Genomic DNA, 25,559 nt, shown 5'->3' on the forward strand with positions numbered 1-25,559 from the left:
ATGGATCTGCCCATGCTAGCCTGGAATGTCAGAGGATGTGGCAACTTTGTGAACCAGAAACATCTGCTTCGTCTCATTAACGAGAACAACCCTGATTTTATCTTCCTTTCGGAGACTAAATGCATTAACTCGAATCTTGATAAACTTCTCAACCTCACTCATATTTATAATAGGTATGTGGTGGATCCCATTCACAAAGCGGGTGGGCTTGCCCTCTATTGGTCTCCCAGTTTTAGTATCGACATTCTCTATGCTGATAACAATATGATTCATGTTAAGGGTACCCAGGTTAATAATAATAGACATATCTTCATCACGGGCTTTTATGGGTGCCCTTATAACAACAATAAAATGAAATCCTGGAAGATCCTTTCCAAACACACTCCTGACCATAATTTCTCTTGGCTAGTTATAGGTGATCTTAACTGCATTCTTCATCCGGCTGAAAAATCAGGTGGTAAAGAAGCCAATAGCCATCATATCTCGAGCTGTAAGCAAGCCATTAACGAGGTGGGCCTCCATGATATTGGTTATTCTGGAAGCCCATACACTTGGTCTAATAAGCAATTCAAAGGTAATCTTATCCAGGAGAGGCTTGATCGTGCTCTGGTTAACCACACCTGGCTGACTTTATTCCCGCAGTCTAAACTCACCCATCTCCCCACATTAGGCTCGGATCACAATCCCATCATTCTCACCACAAAGAATTACTCTTCTTTGGGTCGTAGGCCTTTCAAGTTTATTCGAACTTGGATGTCACACCCAGACTGTGCACCTTTTATTAAAAATAACTGGATCAACCCTTCTCATCATATCCAAACCAAACTGAACTTCCTTGCCATCAGAATTTCGAAATGGAATAAAGAGGTATTCGGTCATCTTGATAATAACATCAAGCTTCTCACTACTCAGCTTCAGTCCACTAGAGACCCTAATAGTTTCAAGGAGATCTTCATGCAGATTGAGACTCTGCTGCTTCAACAAGAAGGCTTATGGAAAGAGAAATCGCGTGTCGCAAACGTCAATCTGGGGGATCGTAATACGAAATTCTTTCACGCTAAGGCCATCACTCGTAATCGTAAAAATCAAATCCACTCTATTAAGCGAGAGGACAACTCTTGGACTGATGATGATTTGGAGATTTCTACCATCTTTGCTAATTATATTAGTTCTATTTCGACGACTACAGGCTCTAACCTCTCTAACAATATCATAGATTGCTTCCCCCCTCAAATCTCCTCTGTCCAGAACGACTCTCTTACTATGATCCCTCCTCTGGAGGAGATCCGCAAGGCCGTTTTCTCTCTCAAGCCCGGGGCTGCCCCGGGTCGTGATGGCTTTCCTCATTTCTTTTACCAAGCCAATTGGGATACGGTGCAGGATGATATTAATCTCATGGTTACCCAATTCTTTACGTCAACCATTCTTCCCCCCTCTCAAATCACACTCATATCTGCCTTCTTCCCAAAGCCAAGACTCCCCAATCTCCGGCTGACTACAGACCGATTAGCCTGCTGAATACCACCTATAAGATCATAACCAAAATCTTAGCCAACCGCCTTAAAGTTATTCTACCTGATATCATCTCTCCGTTTCAGGATGCCTATGTCCACTACAAAAAAAACGGTCAATAGGGACAAAGGTTTTTGCGTATGTCCCAAATATATTCAAAATAGGGACAATTTTGTAACATTTGTCCCTATATAATTTAGAATAGGGACTAAATAAATTGGTTTTGGAGACGGCTTTTAAAAAATAATTTAGCGCGAAAAGTTTTGGACAAAAAAAATGGCGCAAATTAGTACGCCAATATCCCTTATTTTCTTTTCTTCCCTCTCTCCTCTTTTTCCTCTTCTGTACACGATTCACTTTTTCTTGCTCTAGGGCACGATTCCATCTTCTTCTTTTCAGTCTAGGGTTGGATTTCATCTTCTTCTCGTACTAGAGCTCGATTTCATCTTCTTCTCGTTTTAGTGCTCGATTTCATCATCTTCTTCTTCTTGTTGTTCTCGTGCTCGTCCTCGATTTCATCTTCTTCGATATCTCTATCTCTCTCTCCTCTGCAATTGGTTCGTCTTCTTCTTCTTGGCTTTTTTCTGGCGGCATACCAGTTCGTTTGCATCTCCTGCCACCAGGTTTGTTGTTCTTCTCCTTCTCTTCTTTTTCTTCTTTAGATAAAGCTTTATAACATGAAACCCTAATTTGCTTTGGAAGCAAATCTATTCAGTTTCAGATTTTACATAACTCAATTGTTACCAGGTTTGTTGTGTTCATCCTCTTCTTCTTCTTCTTCTTCTTCCAATTAAGAGTTTATATAACTCTGACTGTTCCAATTTCAGGACGTTTGTTTTATTATGATTTTTGACCCATCTAAATAGCTGATGTATGTTGATTTTGGGTAGGTTCGAGCAAAGAGAAAAAGTAGACAGAGATAGAGAGGTAACCTTTTCTTGTTTCTTTTTCTCTGATTGAGTATTAGATTCATTTTAACACCATAATTTTGATGTTTTTGCTTATGGGTAGCTAATGGGTAGGTTTCAATTAGCTGCTACTTGTTTGAATTTACTTTAAAAAGTGATAAAGGTTGTTCCTTTTTTCCCTTTTCCTATTTTCTATATAGAGCTAAGTTAACTTCATCTACTAAGTCTTATGTGTGTGTGTGTGTGTGAACCATCTTCATTAAGTCGTGATGGATTAAAGGTTCATACAAGAGTTGGGTTACTTAGGTTTTTGTTAGGCAGAAGGTTCTTACTTGAATTGGTCTAGTATATTGGCAAACATGTCATGTGCAACTAATTTCAGTTGTTTTTTTGTTATAAAGATCCTATATTTGGTTATGGAGCTCGATTTGATTAAGTAGTAAGTAGTAACATGTTTGTGTCTCAACTAGAGATACTAGAGTCTGATTCTTATTCTTTCTGGAAGAAATAAAATCCTAAATTTGGGCATTAGAGGTTGTATTAAACATTAAAAAGCTCGATGTTAGGATATATAAGCTAGTAGACCGTTTTAACTTGATAAAGAAAATCACCATGAAGTTGCATATATCTTTGTGGCTCAGTATTATATAAGTAGCATTCGCCTTGACTTGTTTTAGATGCTAATGTTCTCTTACCTATTTCAAAAATCACCTTGGTTGCGTCGTCTCTTTCTTTTTCAGTGTGTGAAATGCCAAAAGCAGTTGTTTAAAGGAGTTGAAATCGACACAAGTTTGCCCCATTTATCATTTAAATTTCAGTTGTATGATCTAACTGAAATGCCTCCTAAAGGTAGAAGATTATGGTTTAAGGTGGCTTACTAAAGGTAACAAGAGAGTTCTTTACAATATTCTAAGGCATTTAGTAACAAATTTTTTGTTGTTTTAAGCTGGTTGTTATATCACTCGATTTCATTTAATTTATTTCTCATGAACCTCACCTGTGCAGGATGATGCTGATTGGGCGACTTTATATAGGAGTAAAAGAGGTAGTTTCTCAATGAAACTTTCTGAACCTTATTCTGGTATATCCGTGATTTTGATTTTTTAGTGCAACTGCGCAAGCCGGTGCTTAAAATTCTTGGGTTACACCAGGTCAAAAGCTAATGATGATGGGAACTACGGACTAAATCGTGGAAGCTCTGGAAAAGGCCCAGTTCTTATAGAAGATCTTCTAGAAGAGAAACTAGTTGTTACTGTGGTGAGAATTCCTGATTTTTAGCTCCATCACAATACCAATATCAATGACTAGCAGTAATGACCGCATCTTTGTTTTTTTCGTTGAAAAAAGAGCATGGTTTGTTTGAGATCAAAGAAGATGATTAGTAATTTAGACCCAATAAGGATTTTGCTTCTAAGATTCGTTTAGATCTAGATTAATGGTTCTAACATTATTATGTTGTGACAATCTTACAGGTCAGATGAAATTTTTCTTCTTTTTGTTCTTCCTGAAACTTAAATCTATTTCTTATTATTAACACTTTGATGGCTTTGTTAATCTTTATCCGCTCAATCAAGAATCCACAATCTTCCTTAGTCCTCTTAGTCTAGCTAGTATATGCATTTAGTGTTTATAGATCTTGATAATTGTTATTGCAGGCCATAAGATACAAGCTAATGTCGATGAAAGTGAATCAGACGAGCCAGTAAATCCACCAAAGGTTGAAGATAAGATTGATCCTTTTCCTCATCGGTTGTTTACAAATTCTGATGTTGCTAAAAGATTCTTATTTTTGCTCAGCTAAAAATTACCTCTTGCATTCTAATGAATGAAATATTGAACCAGATTTTTGGAAATGTGAATCTATTGATTCAGGGGGATAGAGTCAATGTCAAGGAGATCTATCCACATCAATTCAGAGAAGTTAGAGTTCCAGACTGAGGTTTCTCGACTTATAGATATCATTATCAACTATCTATACAACATCAAGGATTTCTAGTGAAGAGGAAACATCTATTCACCTATCTAGCTTATTAGTGGTTGCTTTACTTATATATGTTACTTACTCATAATTTTCTTCTGTTCAAAACAGCTGAAAGCAGCACCGCATCATCTAAAATCAACAATGCCAAGAGATGGCATCGACGGAAGATATTGAGAACCTTGCTATTTGTTTGCTAAATATGGTACACTTTTGATTCATCTTTTCTGTTCGACTTTTTGAAGGTTGATAAAGGTTAATATGAAAATCATGGTCATTATTTATCCTATTTAATATCGTATAATATCACCATTACATTAGAATACTGAATGTCAAAATATTTTAATTTTAGGTGAATTTGTCATTTCCAATAGGTATGGATGTTAGCAGTAGTTCTAATTTGAACATGACAATAAAGAAAATTTAGGTGCCAACTTATTTTTAACAATCCCAAAATCATAATCCCGATTATTTTTGTCTAATTTACTTCTTAAGTTGAGTTATTTAGATAGTTTAATCTCTTGGTATTTATGACTCCAAACTGTTACAACAAAAGTTTTTCAGTTTTACTCACCCTTTAAGTCTAACTTGTTTGTACTTGATAGTTGATACCCAGATATTATACATGTTGATATTCGTAAGATCAAACCGATTGGGCTTGTTTAAGAACATTTATCTTTTGTTAATACTTATTCAACCATTTAATTTACAACTTCAATTGTCTTATTAGTTTTTCTTTGCTAAAGCTGATTTCATACACATAAATTTTGGGTTTGTTTTCTTTATGCATATATGTAGTGTATGTGATTTGACAGGATTCGTTTTGTTTCGTTTCAGGGAGTATAAAATCTTTGATGCGCTAATGGCAATAGTGTTTTCTGGTAGCGATTCAACATGTGGCATGGTTGTGAATGTATTTTGTTTATATGCTTTAATTAGTTGATGTTGTAACAAGAAAGAATCTTTTGTTAAACATTATTAATTACGTAATCAATGTATGGAAATTTACTTTTAAAAGTTTGTTTTAAGCAGGATGTGAATTACCTTCAAATAAAGAATCTGTATATATTAAGTGATGCCTATGAACTGTCCCAAAAAAAAGCAAGAGAAGGACCCACCAAATTTTCAGGGACACATGTTCATTGTCCCCACTGTAAATGAGAGAAAATTTCAATCACATTTGTAGGGACAGGTCATCTCTGTCCCGAATAATTGTAGCTATAGGGACAGATTTACATCGTCCCCAAAGAATTATTGGGGACAGATCCTATCCGTCGGTACATGTGTCCCGAATACTATTTGGGACGCCTCTTGCTGGGACGGACAAAATCTGTCCCCAATAAACTAATGGGGACGGTTTTCGCATTTCTGGGACAGTTTTCTACCGTCCCTAATGTCCATATTTTTTGTAGTGGTCCCGGGCAGACAAATCATTGACAATGTCATTAGTAGCCAAGAATTGATTCACTCTTTTAAGAAAGTTAAGGGGTCTAAAAGTTATTTTGGTCTTAAACTAGACATGTCCAAAGCTTTTGATCGAGTTGAATGGAGCTTCCCGGTAGAGATCATGCGGTTAATGGGTTTTTCCACTACATGGATAAACCTAATTAACATTTGCCTCTCTACCAGCTCGATGGCGGTTCTTATCAATGGCCGGCCTGGTATGACGTTCAACGTCAGCAGAGGTATTCGTCAGGGTGACCCGCTCTCCCCCTTCCTATTCGCCATTGCCATGGAAGGTCTTAGCCGTCTTCTTGAGAAGAGAAACAACCAGCAGTCGTTTATTGGCTTTCCCATTCCCAACTCTGACATAGTCATCAATCATCTCCTGTTTGCTGACGACTGCATCATCTTTGGTCAGAACTCTCTGGAGAACATTCATCATCTGAAACTTATCTTAGAGGAGTTCGGAGCTGCTTCAGGGCAAATGATTAATTACTCTAAATTTACTATTTTCTTCTCTAAGAATTCCCACCCTAAATTCAAACGGATGATCATTCGGAACCTCAAAGTTCACCAATCTTCGACGGGTGATAAATATCTCGGCACTAATCTGTTTATCGCCAAGAATAAGAAGCAGGCTTTCCAACCCATTATATCCCAGATTAAGAATAAACTTGTCAAATGGCAAACAAATCTCCTCTCCCAAGCTGGTCGTTCGATAGTCTTATCGACTATTGCTGCGGCGGTTCCCTGATACCAAATGCAGTTCTTTGCTATTCCAAAAGGCATATGTACTAGCATTGAGTCCCTCCAAAGGACTTTCGGGTGGGGAAAATCCAAAACCTTTCATACGATCAACTGGTCCGCCATTTGCAAACCTCGCAAACTTGGCGGACTAGGGTTTTGTCTCCCCCTTCTGGATAATCAAGTCTTCCTTAACAAGATCATCTGGCGTATGCTCAATAACCCCCAAGCCATATGGATTCAAATTCTTAAAGGGAAGTATTTCCCTAAATCTTCAAAACCGACCTCCGCTAAATCTAATCACTTTTGGTCTTGGAAATCGATCAGCAAACAATACAATCAGGTTGCGGGCCTTGTCTTTTGGGACATTAAAAAAGGTAGTTGATGAGACATGAAAATGTCCCATTTGAATCTCTTAACTAAGGCTAGTTAGTCTAATTCGAGCAGTTACTCTGATGATTTGTTTGTTTCTTTTACTCAGGTGTCTATTACGGAGTTCAGTGCGAAAAATCGACAAAAATGGACACATGAAGGACATTTTGGTCATTTATTGATTATGAAGATTTTGGCAAATAGTGATACTCGGATTAAACTAGAGTTCAAGACGAACTCGTGGGTGAAAACGGAAGTCCAATCGGAGTTTGGATGGGAGAATTATAGCTAGTCAAAGTTTGGGTCAAAAATTAGTTGACCAAAGGTCAACACGGATATCTCTGTGACACGTGGCGTCCAGGAGTGAATCAGATCAGATGGCTGCAAGATTAGGTGGGCTATTCTCGGTCATAGACTGGTGTGCTTTGGGAATTCTTTTGGGTCCCGATTCAATACATCTGATCTCGTGGTGTCACCGTAACCAAAGCGCATCGAACGGTCTCCGTCAATGAATCAACAAATGGCTGCACTTGAGATTGTGATGCAACTTATTATACTCAACCGCAATACATGGTATCAACCCCTATAAGCCAACACGTTTTGTGATAACACGTGGGCAGCCAATGCACGGTCTTTCCTTTATTCTCTCCCCTCAAATTGTTGTTTTTAAATTAACTACTCCTAATAACCAATTTGATAGGAGAGAGAATATATTCCCTGGTCATGATGAGCCAAGACTTTCAAGAGGGATGGCTGGATAATTTTATTAGAGAAAGAAATAACTTGTTGATACTTACTGAAAATAGAGGGATTGATTGAAATATGGATTTTAGAGGGATTCGGTTGCTGTTTGCTATGGAAAGACAGGGAGATAAAGAAGAATTTTCTGTGATCAAAATATTTTCTTGGAGAGAAATCACCATCCAAGATTTTATTCTTGAGAAGAAATATTTTAGAAAGAGAAATCAAGAAGGATATTTTATGGAGAAGGAATGTGGAGACGATTGACATCTTTTTCTTTCTCTTATGGTCGATCTTGACAGTAGAGAGAGAGAGATTGAATTTGTGAGATTTTTAGAAAGGCAGAGCTGGCAATTTCTCTTCTTATTCTATAAAACAGAGAAAGAGGAACAAGGTGATCATCTCGGGTTTTGGGGTCGAAAAAAAATCACCATCTCGACTGGAGAGTTTTCCTCCGGTAGCTCAACCAAAACCGACTATATTAGAGAGAGAGAGTGATATAAAAATCTCTCGACTGTGGGGCCTTCCTCTAGTAGCTCAACTAAAATCGAATGTATTAGAGAAGAGAGAGAGTGATGTAGAGATACTCTGGTTTTGGACAGAAACGAAGGAGCTAGAGAGAGAAAGAACCGAGAAGCTTATTTTCTGATTTTTGATTCTTTTAATTGTAATCTCAAGTTCTTAGTGAGAAAGAGAGAGAGATTACAGTGGAAGAGAGAGAATTAGAGAGGAAGACAGAGAGATTGTAGAGAGAGAGAGAAAACCGAGAGCTTGTTTAATGGAGTTTTCTTCTTAATTTTTGGATTTTCTTTTTGTTTCTTCTACTTCTTAGTGAGAGAGAGATAGAGAGAGAGACTTAACAGAGAGAGATTAAGAAAAGAGAGAGAAAACAGAAAGGTTGAAGAGAGAAACAGGAGGTTGAAGAAGGTGAGAAAATTATTTTCTCGCAGGGAAAATATTTCCGGGAAGACGAGAAAATCGTTTTCCCGGAGGGTACGTTTGGCAGAATCTCGGAAAATCAGAAGGAAATCCTTTCCCTAAGGTTCTGTTTGGCTGCAACAGGAAACAATTTCCAGCGAGAAAAAGTTTAGTTTTCTTCTTCCTCTCTTTATTTAATTTTCTAATTTATTTTATATATTATCCATGAGTAACTAACTTTCCTATCTAGGTTTTAGATGAAGTTTTAATAATTGTTCTAATGATAAATTTATTACAGTTTTTATTATTTTAACGATAATATCTTCCGGGTTTTTAGACCATTCATGGACTGAAAACCTGAGTTATATAAAGAACTATCTAATCAGACCAAAATAAATTGTCGTTAGAATTGTTAGAGGGACGGATTCAGAAAACCCTAGGCTCTCCCCCATTTGAGTTCCTTGTATCATTTGTAATTATTTTCTTTTCGTAAATTTATTTTTAATATTTTATTCATTTTAAAACCAAAACTAAAATCAATTTCAAAATCCTATTACTTCCTAGTTTTAGAATAGATTCAACTAGTCTCTGAGGAACGAACCGGTCTTACCGGAATTTATTACAACTTGACACCCGTGCACTTGCGGGTGTAGACCTAATTAGGGTAACCTTTTAGGCCCACCAGTAGTCAGGTCAACATCTGGCAGGATTACTGGATCACAAATCATCCTCCTCTTCTCAATAACCTGTATGACTCTAACCTTAAATGAGTGGCTCAACTTATTACTAATAACACCTGGAATATGAATATTATTGACAATTGTTTAGATAGTGATATTTGCAGCGCAATCATTAGCATCAACTTACGGGCCGACCGAGATGACATACCGAGATGGTCTCTGACCAAATCAGGAAATTTCTCTATTAAGTCGATGTATAGTTTCTCAGAACAGGTAATGTGGAACCAATGAACGTACAGAATGACTTGTACTTTATTTGGAATATGAATATAATTCCTCGGATTAAATTATTCCTTTGGAAATGCAAAACCAATAGTCTACCAGTGAAGGCCAAAATTGGGCAATTCATCGGTAATTCCTATGAATGTATTAATTGCAACGAATACGAAACCTTGGACCATGTAATGTTACATTGTCCTTTTGCTAGGGCAATTTGGTTTCATTTTCAGGTACGAACGGAAACTATTGACTCTGTTAATGAGTGGATCAATACATGGAAACCATTAGATGATGACATCATCAATCTTTATGAGAAAATATTATGGTTTATTTGGAAAGCCAGATGTGAGAACTGTTTCACCATAAACAAACAAACACCAATACAAATGATCGCAAGGATTAACAACTGCTCGACTACTCCACTCAGAATAAATGTTTCCAAAACTAACAAATGTAGGGACAAACAAGAAATACAAAGATGGAGACCTCCTTCGATGCCGTTCCTTAAACTAAATGTTAATGCATCATTTACCAAACTCACCTAACCTGCAGGAGTAGGATGGATTATACATGATAACAAAGAAAATTTCATCATAGCAGCAGCAGATTCAGTTCGATGCCAAAATGCGGAAGAATGTGAGAGTATGGCGATTCACCGTGGAACATTATGGGCCATTCAATTGCAGATCAATCACATACAGATAGAAAGTGATAACGCGGCGCTAATACAGTGCATCACAGGCACAAATGATACTATATGTTGGCAGTCCAAGAAGATTCTCAATCACTCAATGACCCTGACAAAACACTTCTCTCAAATTCTCTTCACCCATGTCACGAGGGAATGTAATGTCAAAGCGGATGCACTAGCTAAATGGGGTAGACGTAATGGTCAGAGACATGTTTGGAATGTAGCTCCCTCTTTTATTCTTGCGTTACATTAGAGACTTCGATTTGTATGTTTTGTTGGTTTTAATGCGATGTTTTCTCATAAAAAAAAAAAAAAAAACTTAAATCCCGTAAATTTACAATAACTCAATTAGTTTAGGGAATTTTAAGTAAACTATTAACAGACGTGAAAAATGATAATTTTAAGTAAACAACCGAATGCTTCAAAAACAAAATTGTCAAATGCTTCTAAATCGATTCAGCTTTTTGGAGAAAACATTTGTGGATCCTAAGTGTAATAATAACTTGATTTGAATCAAGAAACAGATAAAGGGTTAATAACTGAATCTTGTAACTACCTTGATAATGTCTATTCTCCCTGTAATTTCTGTTCAAATAATTGACCGGTAGTCGAAAATAACAAAGTCGAGATCTTGGAGAAGTTCCCAAAAGGTGGGTGTACTGGACATCTCTGAACTGTTAATCTGAAAATTGCAGTGTTTAACAAAACTAACCTTGATTTGATGCTGGAACCAAAGAAGAAATGAGAGGGTTCAAATATAACCTTACTATACGATAAAATTCACGAAACATCAATCAAAATATGTATATTTTTTAGCAATAGAAGCATAAGATTAAAATAACAGAATAACAAAGATGGATATCTGGTAGAAATCAACATATGTCAAGGTGGGGAATTGTCCCTTGATTGGTTCCAAGAGCGTAACAGCAATGTCAGGACTCAGGAACTATTGGCTCTATCAGAAAGTTCAACTGTGTGTTTCATTGTCCTGAATAGACATCTACTCTTAGTTTTTGTACCATAGATACCAGCAGAGTACCAAGTATTAACAAAAAAAACTAACCTTAATCGAATCATGGGAGGAGCACTCCCAATAGGGCAAGACTTCTTTTTGGAAATCCTGTTAGATTCCAAGAAATACAATACACATAGGTTAGGTTAGTATATCTACATTCAAATCTTTACAAATAATAACCTATTGTTATGGAAACATATGAAAAACAAAACTCTTATTTATCAAACCAGTACGTGTTAGTGAGCAAACCAATGCCGACTATTGGAGCAAACGTGACACCAGATAATCATAACTTTCTGAATAGAAAGACTTGAATTGTTAGTCAGCATCGACCATCAATGGACAAAGTGATAAACTCATTTCTTTTGTTCTTTTTCTTTTCAGTTTGTTTTGCTGCTTCACATTGAGTCTTTGATGCTAAATCTATGAAGAAAATGGCATCAACACATAAATATGTGATATATATGTTTAAATAAAATCCAGAGGTTGCTTTTGCCCTTGCCTCTATAACTTTTTCATAGTTATTTGCTCTTGAAAACAACACTAAAATTACGATTTGAAAATTTATTTTCAATACATGAAGCTGAAACTTGTTACAAGAAATAAAAAACAATGGATGATTGGATTAGATGAATAGTAAAATGCATAAAAGAAAACCTCACGGAGTATGATCAAGTAAATTCAACCTTATGAATTTGGGTTTCAAAGTGGTGAAGATTTATAAAATTTATGGTTAGACTTTCTGAAAAAGAAAATCGCAGAAATCAACAAATCTAGAACGAAAAGAAATTGATCAATTAGATTAAGAAAACTTACATGGAAGATTCCATAGTTTCATACGCGTTCAAATCAAATTCACCAATAGCTCTTGCTTCGAAAATACTACCAAATTTTTTTTAGAAAGTGGGTTATTAGGTTTCATCAATTGTATGAAATCTAAAAGTATGAAGTAATAAACCCATTTGATCATTTCCAAAAACTTATTCCATTTATACAAATTGGAAACATTTTCCAACACCTCTTAATTGGAAACCATTTTCTTAGACAATCCAAAAGGTGCTAGATATAAATCAAACCCAACACAACCTGATATCACAGTATTCCAATATGCTTCATTTTTCACATACAATTGATTGAACAATTAAGTGACAACTTCTGCATAAAAAAAAAAAAATTTATATTGATTAAATGCTAACAAAAATGGGACAATAAGAGATTGAGATGCAAAACTGCATTAACATAAATTAGACGAACATATAATGAGACGAAAAACTACATATCCGAAATCAGACTGAACTGGTTGAGAGGAAACATTCATACCTGCAAATAAAGAGATGAAGATGAAATATATTATGAATAAGAAGGGTAGAAGATTCAGGAAAGAACCTGCAAATGAGGTTGAACCTAATTATCTCACCGGAATCTAATTCCTGCACAGAATTCTCGTATGTTAGTTACAAAAATGAATGTTCATAAAATTGTGACACAACTCACAAGTTGAAAATTAAACAGAGAGCCGGAGTAGATTAATGAGGGAAAAGAGCGATAAGAGTTCTATTTTGGGAGAAGAAAAGTTGTAGAGGAGCTGAAGCCGATCAGAAGAATGCAGCCGTTACATTTTAGGTGATGGCAATTTAGAGTGAGATTATTTGTATGGCCTATTTAATGAGAAGGAAATAGATAAAGGGTACTAAATTAATCTAACGTAATTTGTTTGTAATGAAGAACCATAGCCAATTTACTGTATGAAGAATGAGATGAATCTATTGTTGGAGGTTCAAAGAGTTGAAGAGATCTAAGAAACCATCAGAATTACAAATACTAAATTGGGTTGCCTTGTTAGTTTTTAGAAATCCAAGGGGGTTGTCTTAGTCCAAATACTAAATTGGGATGTGCTTAAAGCACCAATTTCATATTATTACTCTTAACTCATTGTTTCTAATTAATATTACCCTTTAGTCATCACTAATTTTTTTTCATGTAAACATAGAGCTTGTCCTAGTAAGCATGAGAATGAGTTATTTTGATCCAGTCAGCTGCATTAATTTTGTCCCAGTCATCAAAAAAAAGTTTTGTTTTGTTATATAGATATTTTTTTACATTTTTATGTTGACAACATATATAATTGTGTTATTATAAACTGTTGACAATATATGTAATAATGTCACAACTTGTTATAAAATGTGGACAACATATATAATGCATAAATCAAAACACATAAGATAATATGCATAACATTTAGTTTTTGCAAAAAAAAATTAAAAAATGCACTGGTTTAAATGTTTCTGTTGAAAGCAAAAAAAAAAAATGCGGAAACCGTTTCTTTTTTTCGTAAGACAAATCGAATAATGCTTTACTCATAATGTTAATGTCAATTTGTGTTTGTCAAATACAAAAGACAAAATGCACAATATTTTTGCAAAATAATTTTTGAGCAAAAACGAATTTGTTCAGAAATTTACAAAATTATTGCGAGCAAATTAAGATTTGTTCATAAATTTTTAAAAATATTTTTTAGGTTGATTTCAGGAATAAAATTGTACTTTTTACGATATAAATTTTTTTCAAATATTATTTCAAATTAGACATAGTTTTCCAAATATCAAGATTCTTAAAATTATCCTCCCCTCTCAACAATAAAAAGCAAATATAGGACTAAGATGAGTTAAAATTGAGAGAGAGAGGTGGGTCTGCAGTTAAAAAAAAAAGAGTTAATTCCTATATGGCCCCCTACTTGTGACCAGCTTCAAATATGGCTCCCAAATTTCTATAAATTCAAATATGGCCCCCTATTTTTAAGTTAATGCCTTAACTACCTTCATATAAATCCTTTTTCAAAATTAAAAATAAAATCTTAATTCCACCTCATTTCCCTCTCCACCACACACCTCTCTCCATGTCAACTCTCTCTCTCTCTCTCTCTCCACATCACCTCTCTTTCCAACTTGCCTCTCTCTCTCCAACTCACCTTCATCTTCTCCGATTGAAGTCGTCGGCCGGAAAATTTTCCGACCGACGACCTCCAAAAAAAAAAAATTTCTCTCATCTCTGAACAAACCGATCTGGTGTGTTCACGGCTCCGGCGAAGGGAAACCCCCTTCGCCGGAGTTTTTAGAGAGGGAGATGAGAGAAATTTTTTTTTTTGGAGGTCGCCGGCCGGAAAATTTTCCACCCGACAGCTTCAATCGGAGAAGATGAAGGTGAGTTGGAGAGAGAAAGAGAGAGGTGAGTTGGAAAGAGAGGTGATGTGGAGAGAGAGAGTTGACATGGAGAGAAATGTGTGGTGGAGAGGGAAATGAGGTGCAATTAAGATTTTATTTTTATTTTTAATTTTGAAAAAGGATTTAAAGGAAGGGTAGTTAAGACAATTACATAAAAAAAGGGGGTCATATTTGAATTTACAAGGGGCCATATTTGAAGCTGGTCACAAAGTAGGGGGCCATATAGGAATTAACTCAAAAAAAAAAAAAAAAAGAGGTGGGTCTGAAATACAACTTGGGTTCAAGTTATCCATGTGCCCACATGTAAGATGATAGAGAGGGAGAAGAGAGTAGATGAAGAAAAAAATGAAAACAACCCTCAGTTTGCTCACTCATTATCAACCTTCTTCTATTAACACCAAAATTTGCTGCTTTCAACAAAAAAAAAACACCAAAATTTGCTCCCCATTTGTCTCTCTTTCTTACTGATGTTGTTAAATAGAGATAGTGAGTGATTTTTAGCATACTTTTAGAGAGAGAAGAAGAAGAAATGGAGAACAATGATGGGTTTGTTAGAGCAGATCAAATAGATCTGAAAAGTATAGATGAACAATTACAGAAACATCTAAGTCGAGCATGGACAATGGAAAAGAAGAGAGAGGAGGCTCTGGGTACTACTAGTAGTACCCAGAGTGGAGCAACAACAACAACAACAACTAGAGAGAGAATTAGTAGAGAAGAATGGGAGATCGATCCAACTAAACTCATTGTCAAAACTGTTATAGCTCGTGGTACTTTTGGTACTGTTCATAGAGGAATTTATGATGGACTTGATGTTGCTGGTATAATCTAACATTTCTTCTAAATCCATTTTGTTTTCTACTTACCCTTTCATCTTAATTTCTTCATTTCATCTTTCTTGATTTCATAATCTTACTCTTTGATTTCAATTTTACCCTTTTTTTGGTTCCTGTACTTCTACAATAAGATACCCAATTTCTAGTTTTGGGTTTTTTAGGTTTGTTGATTCCTTCATTTGTCTTCATATCTTCCTTTGAGTACCCAATTTGTTTTATGGGTAGGGAAGAACATGAAGCTTTGGTTGTACTTCATTAGTTAAATTTTGGCATAAACCCCATTCCTTCTTGTTTTCTTGAAACTAGTAACTCTTAGGTCACACATTGGCGCTCGGGCAAGAAATGTGATTACCAGGAATAGCAATTCCAAGAATCACAATACCTTGCTATAATGTCTGGTTTGGTTGGAACTTAGAAATAGCATTTGTAGTGATTGATTTTATGGAAAAGGGATTCACAAACCGCTGGGAATGTGACTCCTGATGCATTCCCGTGTACCAAATACTATTATGGAATGTGATTCCTGGAATTCCCGTTCTACTCTCATGCGCCAAATGCCCAAACATGGCCTTGTTAAAATGAACTATCTTCCACATTTCCTTATTTGTAGCAAATGAATTTGGGTTCTTAACTATTTATTGATATCTATGTCATGATCAAATTTGAGGCTTGTGATTCTAAATCCTACATACTCATTATTCATGAGATCGTATTGAGTTCGTTGATAGTTCGATCGTGGATCTCTACTCTGAATTGACTCCCATGTATGTTATATGTTTTCAGTTAAAATGCTTGATTGGGGGGAAGAAGGTCATAGAACAGAAGCTGAAATTACTTTACTTAGATCTGCTTTTACTCAAGAAGTCATTGTGTGGCATAAACTTGATCATCCTAATGTTACAAAGGTAACCTTCAAATATCTATAAAATCATTTCACGTATTTTTCGTTATACCACCAAGTCAATTCGAAGTTGATTTTTATCATTAAACCTAGAGTCCGGGTCGACTTTTAAAGGTTGAGAAACATAATTAACTCAAGTTTATTTGATACTACCTTTATATTATAAGGTCAAAATTGAATGTGTCACTAAGTTCATGTCGAATCTTGTTTTCAGTTTATAGGTGCTACAATGGGTAGTTCAGGGATGAGCATACAAACCGAAAGCGGTTTCATTGGAATGCCAAGTAACATTTGTTGTGTTGTTGTCGAATATCTTCCTGGGGGAACACTAAAATCCTACCTCATAAAAAATCGGAGAAGGAAACTAGCTTTTAAAGTCGTTCATCAACTCGCCCTAGATCTTGCACGAGGGTAAAGCTCTCGACTTATTTCTTTATTTCATTAAACTGTAGTTAGTTTCGTTCGTCAATACATTTTAGCAGTTCGTTCCAGTTGAGAACTTAACGAACTTTGTTCTTTTTGTAGGTTGAGTTACCTTCATTCACAGAAGATTGTGCATAGAGACGTAAAAACAGAAAACATGCTTTTGGAAAAATCAAGAACTGTAAAAATAGCGGACTTTGGGGTTGCTCGTGTCGAAGCTCAGAACCCTAATGACATGACTGGTGAAACTGGAACTTTAGGTTATATGGCTCCTGAGGTATATAATCAAATAAATCAAGTAAAATTTGTTCGTAACTACTAACCTAAGAATCGATAATGTCAAGATGTCGTAACCTAAGCTAAGAAACATCTTGTACGCTTTTTCACCTTCATGCTTTTCTTCTTCAATTGTTTTGCGGACAACCATAAGTGAATTTGGTTATCGATTTTGATACAGGTCCTAAATGGGAACGCATATAACAGGAAATGTGATGTTTATAGTTTCGGTATATGTTTATGGGAGATATATTGTTGTGATATGCCTTACCCTGATTTAAGTTTCACCGAAGTGACATCAGCCGTTGTTCGCCAGGTATGGGATCTCCTCTTCAACCACAAACTATTTTATCAACTCTATAATGATGAACTATTAACGAAATTATTTTGACTTCACAGAATCTAAGGCCTGAAATACCTCGGTGTTGTCCAAATGCTTTGGCTAATGTGATGAAACGATGTTGGGATGCGAATCCCGATAAGCGGCCGGAGATGGATGAAGTTGTAACAATGTTGGAAGCTATAGATACATCAAAGGGTGGAGGAATGATACCAGCTGATCAAGCTCAGGGTTGTTTATGCTTTCGGACAAAACGAGGTCCATAAAAAGAGCAAAATTGAGATTTAGGGCAGCAGAAAGCTCAAGGAGGATTTTATTTTAAATGTAATTGGGGTTTTAGTGAGAGAAAGTTTTGTGGATATATGCTTGAGGAGAGCTCTGCATCTTTATCTCTCCTTGGTATGGTTGGTGTATAGGTTTTCGCTTTCGATCTTTCAATGTAATATTGTGTATTTTCCATTGAAGAGCCAGGTCTTAGGATTGATGGTGCTTCATGTGTATTAAGATTGTATTCCAACTATAATAATGTTGGCATTTTTAAGAAATAAAGAACTTATTCGTGTCCGACATAAATCACCCCAAATACTTTTTCAGACACCCAGAGCCCACCGCATATATGAAACTGTCCTGAATGACTATTTGAGATGGTTTTTAGGTTTTCAGAGACGACTTCAACCGTCCCTAATTACCATGCCTTTTGTAGTAAGAAAACAAACTTTGGGATTAAAAGATTATAAATTGAAGATTCTGCAATACACCGATTACAAAATTATTCGGTTTAGAAGTGAAAAAGAATGAAAAGTTCATCAAGATTACAGATATTACACAAGATTACATCGAAGTTTAGCCTGCAATTTTGTAGCTAGGATTGGCTAGATTATCAAGACCTGATACAACTTGTATGGATTCTATAACATCTCCAACTTTAAGATCTGCTAAATAATCTTCATTCTCTACTACATATCCAAAAACTGCGTACCTTCCATCCAAAATATTCGCGTTACTTGGTGTTAGTTCACTTTCTTTCAACAACCAAAATATTTGACTCGAACCAGAATTATCTTCAAACTCCTATTCGCATATAGAACACGAAAACACAGAAAAAGAAAACTAGTCAGCAGTCCGAGAAGTAAAAGATTACTGCAGAAATCGTATGAAATCGTGTCTTACTTCTCTGGCCATAGCCATTGTCCCAAATGCGTTAAAAGGAAGTTTCGTTTGAGCTTTATATTCGCCAAGTTCCTGGGATAAAAAACAAAAATATCAACACGGGTAGTAGTAAATAGAATGGCTTTGTTGATCTAACGTTTCTTAAAGACTAAATAACATTCATCACGTGAAAATGCAATATATCGACTAATCTTCATTAGAAGTTTCCTAGAGAAGCTTACCTCCAATGTTGCACCGTAAACAGGAACTTTTTCTCCTTCAATCATGATTTCTAATGGAATTGTTCGAGGCTTTTCTGTGCTAGGATCGATGAAATCTTCTGCCGGACCCTCAGGGTCTCCAGTTTGAACAACAAAGCCATCAGCTGCAACAATATTAAGACTCAGATTAGTTAATAGAAGTCTGAATGTTTCAATATTATGTTACTAAAGATAACTGGTTGATGCTCTATTACCTCTTTGGATTTCCATTCCGTCGTAAAAGTGCCTTTCCACCAAATCAATGAAGTTACCAGCAGTTACAGGAGCATTATACCCATCTAGCACAATACGAAATACACATTCATCTAAATTTGGGTTCTCCTTCACCTTGACTTTCATATTCACAGTTGCCCTCCCCTTCAATAGAGGCATGTTTCTGTATTCTTCGGGAACTTCGTAAGGGAAACCATCAACCATGTCCTCTTCAACACTGCAGAAAGCCAATGCCCCAGGAAGATCTCAGCTGCAGTCAATGCCAAGGGTATAAATGAGTTACTTCTTACGGTTTTCCTTCTACATATTTCCGAAACTTATCATCAAAACAAGCTTCTTCAAATATGGGCTTCTTATTTCATATATTTTGTTTTTCCGAGAGGTATATTTATGTGTTTTGGGTGATATTCATATCACATCACTCTATCTCTGTAACACCCCAACCTTAGCAGTTATTTATATTCTCCCTGCCTTTGACACCCAAACCACACCCATGAGTCCAGGGTTTTGTTCTCAACGAAGGCTCCACGAGCCTACACAAAAGGCCACGCAACTTCCAAAGCTTGAGCGACGCCTATAACCTAGACTCTGAACGCACTCCCAAGCATGTGGGACTATCACAAGTAATTGTTAGTGTTATCTCAATATGTCGATCTTTCTTGTCTAGATTTGTGCATGAAGTATGGAACTAACGTCTATGTGCAAAAACAACAAAGTCAAGATGATAACTCTGATAAGATTATTACTCACCCTCCAACATATTGGAGAAGCTCCTTCTGTTTAGGTGCTATTCCATCCCTTTTCCTATCCACGATTATCTTTTCGAAATCTTCCATACCAAGTTCTAGCTTATCAAGCAATTCCTTCCCATGTTCTTTCTTCGAATCGGCAACACTCGAAAGAATCAAAGCTTTCCCTTGCTTTAGGGCTTTAGATGCCTGCCTCAAATTCTAACATTCACAAAAACAAAACACAAAAAGATTACTTTCTCTTATGCTCTAACTCTTAATATAACAATCATAACTCATAAGCAATCACAGTTCTCAAATTCAGCATTCAATCAAGTATAAATACATAAAATCTTTCATACCCAGATCAAATTCTATCAATATAAACTAAGTTAAGAATACTAAGAAAGATTTCATCAAACTTGAAGTTCTTACTCTCTCTGCAGAATCCAATGCCTTGGTACCAGAAATCTTGAGACTTTCTGTAATATCTTCAAGAGGTTTCTGTACTTCTCTAATAGCTTTATTGTTAATCGGCAATGCGTATCGAAGCAATGCTTCAGGATCTTTAATTGGAGGTCCAGAGATCAAAACAGAGAGATTTGGTATTACTGGACCATTTACAGAAGCATAAGCAGAAGAATCCATGGCAGGAACACTTGTAACTAACCCAATTGCCAATGCTAAAGAAATTGCACATTCTTTCAGAGAAAAAGAGCTCCTTTTCTGCTAATTTGACATCAAATTGATCAAAATGGGAAGAAATTAAAGTAAAAATTGAGAAAATTTAAGAGAATTAGTACCTGTTTAAGGTGAGGGGAGAGTTGTTTGAGATTTGGGGAAGAACAATTAAGAAGAAATCGATGAATTGAAGAAGATCTTTGATGGTTAATGAAACGGGTAGGTTTGGTTGTTATTTTGGGGAGAGTTAGGTCAGAGGAAGGAAGAGAAGTAGAGTAATGGCAGGATAGAAGAGCTGCCATTGGATAATTGGACAAGTTTTGAAGATTGAGTGAGAATTTTGGTTAGGGTTCTAGAGAGAGAGAGATAGATAAGGTTGTGGATTCTAGAGAGAGAGAGAGATAGAGAGAGTTAATCGTGATCGTTCGTCCTCACAAACTGGATAAGATATAATTCATCTTCATCAATTATTATTTTTTTTTTAAAACCATGCGAACCATTACATTCAAAAGTGATTAAATCACAATGAACCATTACATCAATTATTGTGATCGTGTGATATCTGGATGGAGCTAAAGACGCTCAACATATTTGTTGTACGCGCCCCATTTACACCCATCAGGCTAGGGGACTATATAAGCGGGCAGACTTGGTCAGATCACCGGGTAAGGACCTATGCCCGCGTTAGTCCGCTTAAGCTATTTCGGTCGGGCGGGTATGGACCAATTCAGACATCGGACGGTCACGGACTCTTCGGACTCGGACGGTCGTGGGCGGGTTCCGGGTTTCCGGATCAAAATCCCACCCCTACATCAAGCCATCACCTCATCTAGTGTTGGAAAAAAAATCCGGAAGACCGCTGCACTATCCGTTCGAACGAGACAAAAAGTGTCCATGGGCAACCGATGGTCATAACGGTCAGTGCATGACCCGTCCGAAAGAATTGGCAGATGGTCACGGTCAAAATTTTATGTTGGCTGACCGCCCGCTAACCGACCGACCAATATGGCCCGTCCAAATACCGAAGGGTACTAGTGACCGAATAAACCCGTCCTCATTTGCAGAGGTTATAGACCGTCGGATTTTATAGATTTATGATGGTCGTTGGACATAGAAGACCAAACTGACCCCCAAAACCCAACTCTTTATAAATACACATAAGTAACCTTAATTATCTTTTCCTCTCTTTTCTTCCAATGTCCAATTACGTAAGTAAGTAAGTAACCCTAAATTTCTAACCTGAACGGGCTACAAGTCTTGAGACTATCTCTCTCTAGAACAAAATCTCTTATAATCTTAGTTCTTTTCCCTCTCCATTTATGTGTTCTATGTCTGAATCACTCGAAGTTTTGTATGGAGCATCATATTATCAAGGTATGTAAAACTTTGTGTTATGTTTTTCTCTGAATCTTTAGTCCTTACTGGTTCGGTTCATACATATTTACTTACTGATTTTATTCATACTTACTGGTTCGATTCATATTTGTTGTTTAAGGGTTGCTTCATGCAGATGAAAATGAAGTTATATGTTTCTATAAATTGTTATTGGAAAGCCCGAACCAAGACCTTCCGGTGTCCGATTGGCTCGATAAAATAAATGGTCTTGGATGGTCAATGGATAAACATTTTTTGAAAGTGACCGCCCAAATAAATAGGTGGTCACCAACATTTTATGTCTGAGTCGACCGATCCGTTGAAGTTAGAGTCCGGTATCGACCAACATGAATCGATTCCCACCATCACCTCCTCAAAATTTGGTTTAAATGGACGCCTACAGAAAGTAGGTTGGGCGCCCTTAGCCTTCCCTTAATATCTAGGTAATTGCTTAAATTTGAAGGGAGAGGTCAAAGGCACCCGAAAACTGTTGTTGACACCAATCAATCTCTTTTGACCCCAAACATCTATTGACACCCGAGTATAAAAGGTTTCAGATAGATCTATTCGAAGCTTAAAGTAAAGTTTCAAACTCGGACCAGTCTGAAAGGTTTCAAACTGACCTATGCGAGAGATCTCGGATTGGCCCAGGCCGAGCCCTTCCTTTGGTCTTTAGGTCTTGAACTGACCAGTCCGAGAAGATTTTTAATGGAGGTTTTGGATCAAGATTTTGGAATCAAGGTTCTTTGTCTGACTCTTGATCATGGTTGATTTAGAATCAAGGTTCTTTCCATGATGGTTTTAGTCTATTTCGCTCTCTCGAACAAGGTTTTTCTCTCTCTAATTCCTCATTGTAGATTCATTGAAACAAGATTGTCTTCAATGATAATGTTATGATGATGATGACGATACGAAGAAAGAGATGAAGAAGAGACGAAGAATAAGGAGAAGAAGAAGAAAAAAATATTGGTAAGAGGCGGACTGATGCCTCTCCAGTAGGCACCCAATCCATACTGGGTGCTAATAAGCACCCGGCGCGAATAACATTTCCGTTGATGCCTTTAGCCGCTCCCAAATTCGAAATAAATTAGGGGTAGTTTTCATAAGTATTTGAGAACCGACTGAAAAATCTGTAGCAATTCAAAATGATTGTTTAGTCAATTGAACATCTCCAACGTTAAACTAAAAAAAAAATTGTCCTATTGGTCAAGTTTCCAGGAGATGTTCTTTTCTAGATGAAATTATTGAGATCATTTACTCAATAGATATCTCCAATGCAACACTCTAGAAACTTAAAATTGTTTAGGTCTCGTTTCCTAGATAGATAGTTTTTTTTAATATTATGTTAACAATTGAGGTCCTCACGAATCTCAAATATCTTCTTAAGACATCTTAGAATTAAATGTTGTCACATCATATTAAAACCCAAATTAAATTTTGCATTAGGGATAATTTTTAACATTTTAGGAGCCACTTAGAATTTTTGAGCATTAATTGGAGATGCTCTTAGAGGGTGGAAACTAACTTGGGTTACAGTTTTCTAACTGCAGAACCAACAGTCGATGTTTGTTAGGAGAACAGTGTTTCATGTTGTATAATTATTGTTAATGTTAATTTGTAATAGAGAATCGAAACAAAAGCTCGTAGTTGTGGCTTTTGGGGTGTTTAAAGCGGCAAAAATATTGTTAAAAAGTAAAGCCTAGGGGCGTCACAGGTGGTATTTGACACGAAGGTGTCTCTTTGCCGATATTGCGGGATTGTGATGGTCTCATATCGCTCGCAAGAATGACTGGAATACAGTCTACATATGCACGCTCAAACTTAGTAAGTGTCGATGCTTTTTTTTGGTAGACTCGTAGAGTCTTTGCTAAGAACAAAATCATGTACCTGTAAACTTTAGTACGGGATGTAAATGGGAGAACACTAGCATTAACTAATTTGAGGTGTCACAGTTCATTCCCAACTTCTAGAATGTTTGTTTAAGGTATAATCTCATTCAGTATGTTTTTTCTCTTACTATGGTTGATTAAGTAAGTATATTATGTCCTCTTCAACAAAAAGAAAAGGATATATTATGCCTTGAAATTGCTAAGAAGAAAAGAAGAAGTTATGAAATAATAGCTAGAAACACTATACATGGAATAATTGAAGGATTAAATAATTTTCAACTAATAATAAAAGAAAATACTAAATAATCTATCAATTTAATTCACTAGTTACACAAATCACTCACCAAAGTTTATGGTTGTGTGTGATGAAATGTTGAAAACATTATTAATAGGTGGGTGAAGTAGATTTGCAGGGGCATTGGGCAGAAAGACCATTGATGTTTAGCTCCCCATCAACACAAAAATGGGCTGTTCTCTTAGAACTCTTTGGTTTATTTTGCTAGCAAAAAATTTTGGGTGATGGAATTTGATTTGTTGATATTGAAATAATGAACAAAATGTCCCTTTTATCTGTAGTTTACTCCAACATCTCAATACTGAGACATTCAACAATTTATGAAAGGACATTGTACAACTAAATGATTTAATTCCACATCGTTAAAAAAATGTTAGAATTGTCTAGAACTAAGGTTACTTAATAGTTTAGAAACAAAACCTGAAAATTGAGTTGAAAATGAAATGGTTGAAATTTGATAGTATTTTGCTCAATCAATTTATAGTAAATGTGGACGTGCAAAATTTGTGAATTTTAGTTCCATCGCTCTTGAGGTGTTTCTATATTTGGATTTCTTTTTTTTTTTGATGTATAATATTTGTAAAAATTTAAATTTGAATGAATGTAAACTAATACCTTAATAATCTCAATTCAAATAACCAAAGATTCCAGCTTCTCTGGGATTCGAAGAAGGGGCCTCTAAGGCTTTCTGGAGTTTATGTCAACACCTTGAAACCACTTGGGCTACCAACTGTTGACTATTATTGTTGTGTATTGAATTGTAAAATACAAGGTGTATTTATAGTACATGAATAGGGAGCAATAAGTTTTGATTGAATTTTCTCACAAACCAAGTAACAATCAATTTTAATGTGCTTGGTTCGCTCATGAAAAACTGAATTATTTGCAATATGCAGTGTGGCACGGTTATTACACCAAACGGGCATAGGTATGTATTTAAGCCTTTTGGGTGGTCTAATGGAGTTTTCGAATAAAATCTCATACATATGGACTTAGACGTGGGATGTTACAAACAGGAACACTATCATCAAATGCTTAAGTTTGGGGCGTCACAATTTGTGAATGTTATTAAGGGATAATCTCTTTCAATATTTTTTCTGATTGATCGCGTATATAATGTCTTGAAATTGCTATAAAAATAATTATGAAATAAAAAGATTGCTATTTCATAATAACTACCTAACTAATTTTTTTTTTTTTTTTTGATAAAAGTAATAACTACCTAACTATAACTTGGCTAATTAGGGTCACACAATTTTATGTCAAATCATTATTTTGGACTACTAGAAATACTAAACCATCCATCAATTCAACTTACACAAATCACTCACCATAATTTTGATTATTCCTAATGAAATAGTGAAAGGATGAAATATTTTCATAAAACAATATAGATGCACTGCGAAACCGTTGTTAAACATTCTTTGAAAACTACTCAAATTATCAAAAACATGGAAATGATGTGCAAAAACAAGATGTTCAAAAACATTACTTATATGTGGCCCTGTTAGTTACACCACCCCTTTGTCAAAAAGATTCTTCTATTCAAGGGCGGAGCTAGGATTTTATGTTAACCAGGACTAGCCTAAAATAACTAAGAGAGCAAAATTTTCATTTCCGATTTCAAAAGCAAAAAATTTACCACATAATATTTTCTTCGACTATTATTCT

The 25,559-nt window shown here is 35.9% G+C and overlaps 3 protein-coding genes and 1 long non-coding RNA gene across 4 annotated transcripts; 3 read left to right on the forward strand and 1 right to left on the reverse strand.

Moving 5' to 3' along the window:
* LOC147547688 (uncharacterized) lies at nucleotides 1–1,518 on the forward strand. Its single transcript, XM_086666059.1, has one exon. It carries the CDS (start codon nucleotides 1–3, stop codon nucleotides 1,516–1,518), a length of 1,518 nt encoding a protein of 505 aa, XP_086522185.1.
* Nucleotides 1,519–1,856: 338 nt separating this feature from the next.
* On the forward strand, nucleotides 1,857–5,415 carry LOC147547689 (uncharacterized). Its single transcript, XR_015237710.1, has 9 exons — nucleotides 1,857–2,135; nucleotides 2,403–2,439; nucleotides 3,161–3,303; nucleotides 3,426–3,465; nucleotides 3,572–3,677; nucleotides 4,076–4,137; nucleotides 4,263–4,359; nucleotides 4,510–4,603; nucleotides 5,236–5,415. It is a non-coding gene; the product is annotated as an uncharacterized LOC147547689 (long non-coding RNA).
* Nucleotides 5,416–14,757: 9,342 nt separating this feature from the next.
* On the forward strand, nucleotides 14,758–17,842 carry LOC147547690 (serine/threonine-protein kinase 52-like). The gene is made up of 6 exons (XM_086666823.1): nucleotides 14,758–15,323; nucleotides 16,122–16,243; nucleotides 16,454–16,650; nucleotides 16,765–16,939; nucleotides 17,120–17,254; nucleotides 17,338–17,842. The coding sequence occupies exons 1-6, from the start codon at nucleotides 15,032–15,034 to the stop codon at nucleotides 17,542–17,544; spliced, it is 1,128 nt and encodes a 375-aa protein (XP_086522949.1). The 5' UTR covers nucleotides 14,758–15,031; the 3' UTR covers nucleotides 17,545–17,842.
* A 152-nt stretch (nucleotides 17,843–17,994) lies between these two features.
* CYP38 (cyclophilin 38) lies at nucleotides 17,995–20,847 on the reverse strand. Its single transcript, XM_086666822.1, has 7 exons — nucleotides 20,453–20,847; nucleotides 20,085–20,375; nucleotides 19,672–19,871; nucleotides 18,903–19,138; nucleotides 18,670–18,812; nucleotides 18,449–18,520; nucleotides 17,995–18,349 (listed from the first exon to the last, which is right to left on the reverse strand). Exons 1-7 carry the CDS (start codon nucleotides 20,630–20,632, stop codon nucleotides 18,122–18,124), a joined length of 1,350 nt encoding a protein of 449 aa, XP_086522948.1. The 5' UTR covers nucleotides 20,633–20,847; the 3' UTR covers nucleotides 17,995–18,121.
* Nucleotides 20,848–25,559: the final 4,712 nt, after the last annotated feature.

This window comes from Eschscholzia californica, unplaced genomic scaffold, assembly GCF_041429995.1.
Source record: "Eschscholzia californica isolate CP2 unplaced genomic scaffold, dmEscCali1.0.p SCAF_3, whole genome shotgun sequence".
NCBI lineage: Eukaryota > Viridiplantae > Streptophyta > Magnoliopsida > Ranunculales > Papaveraceae > Eschscholzia > Eschscholzia californica.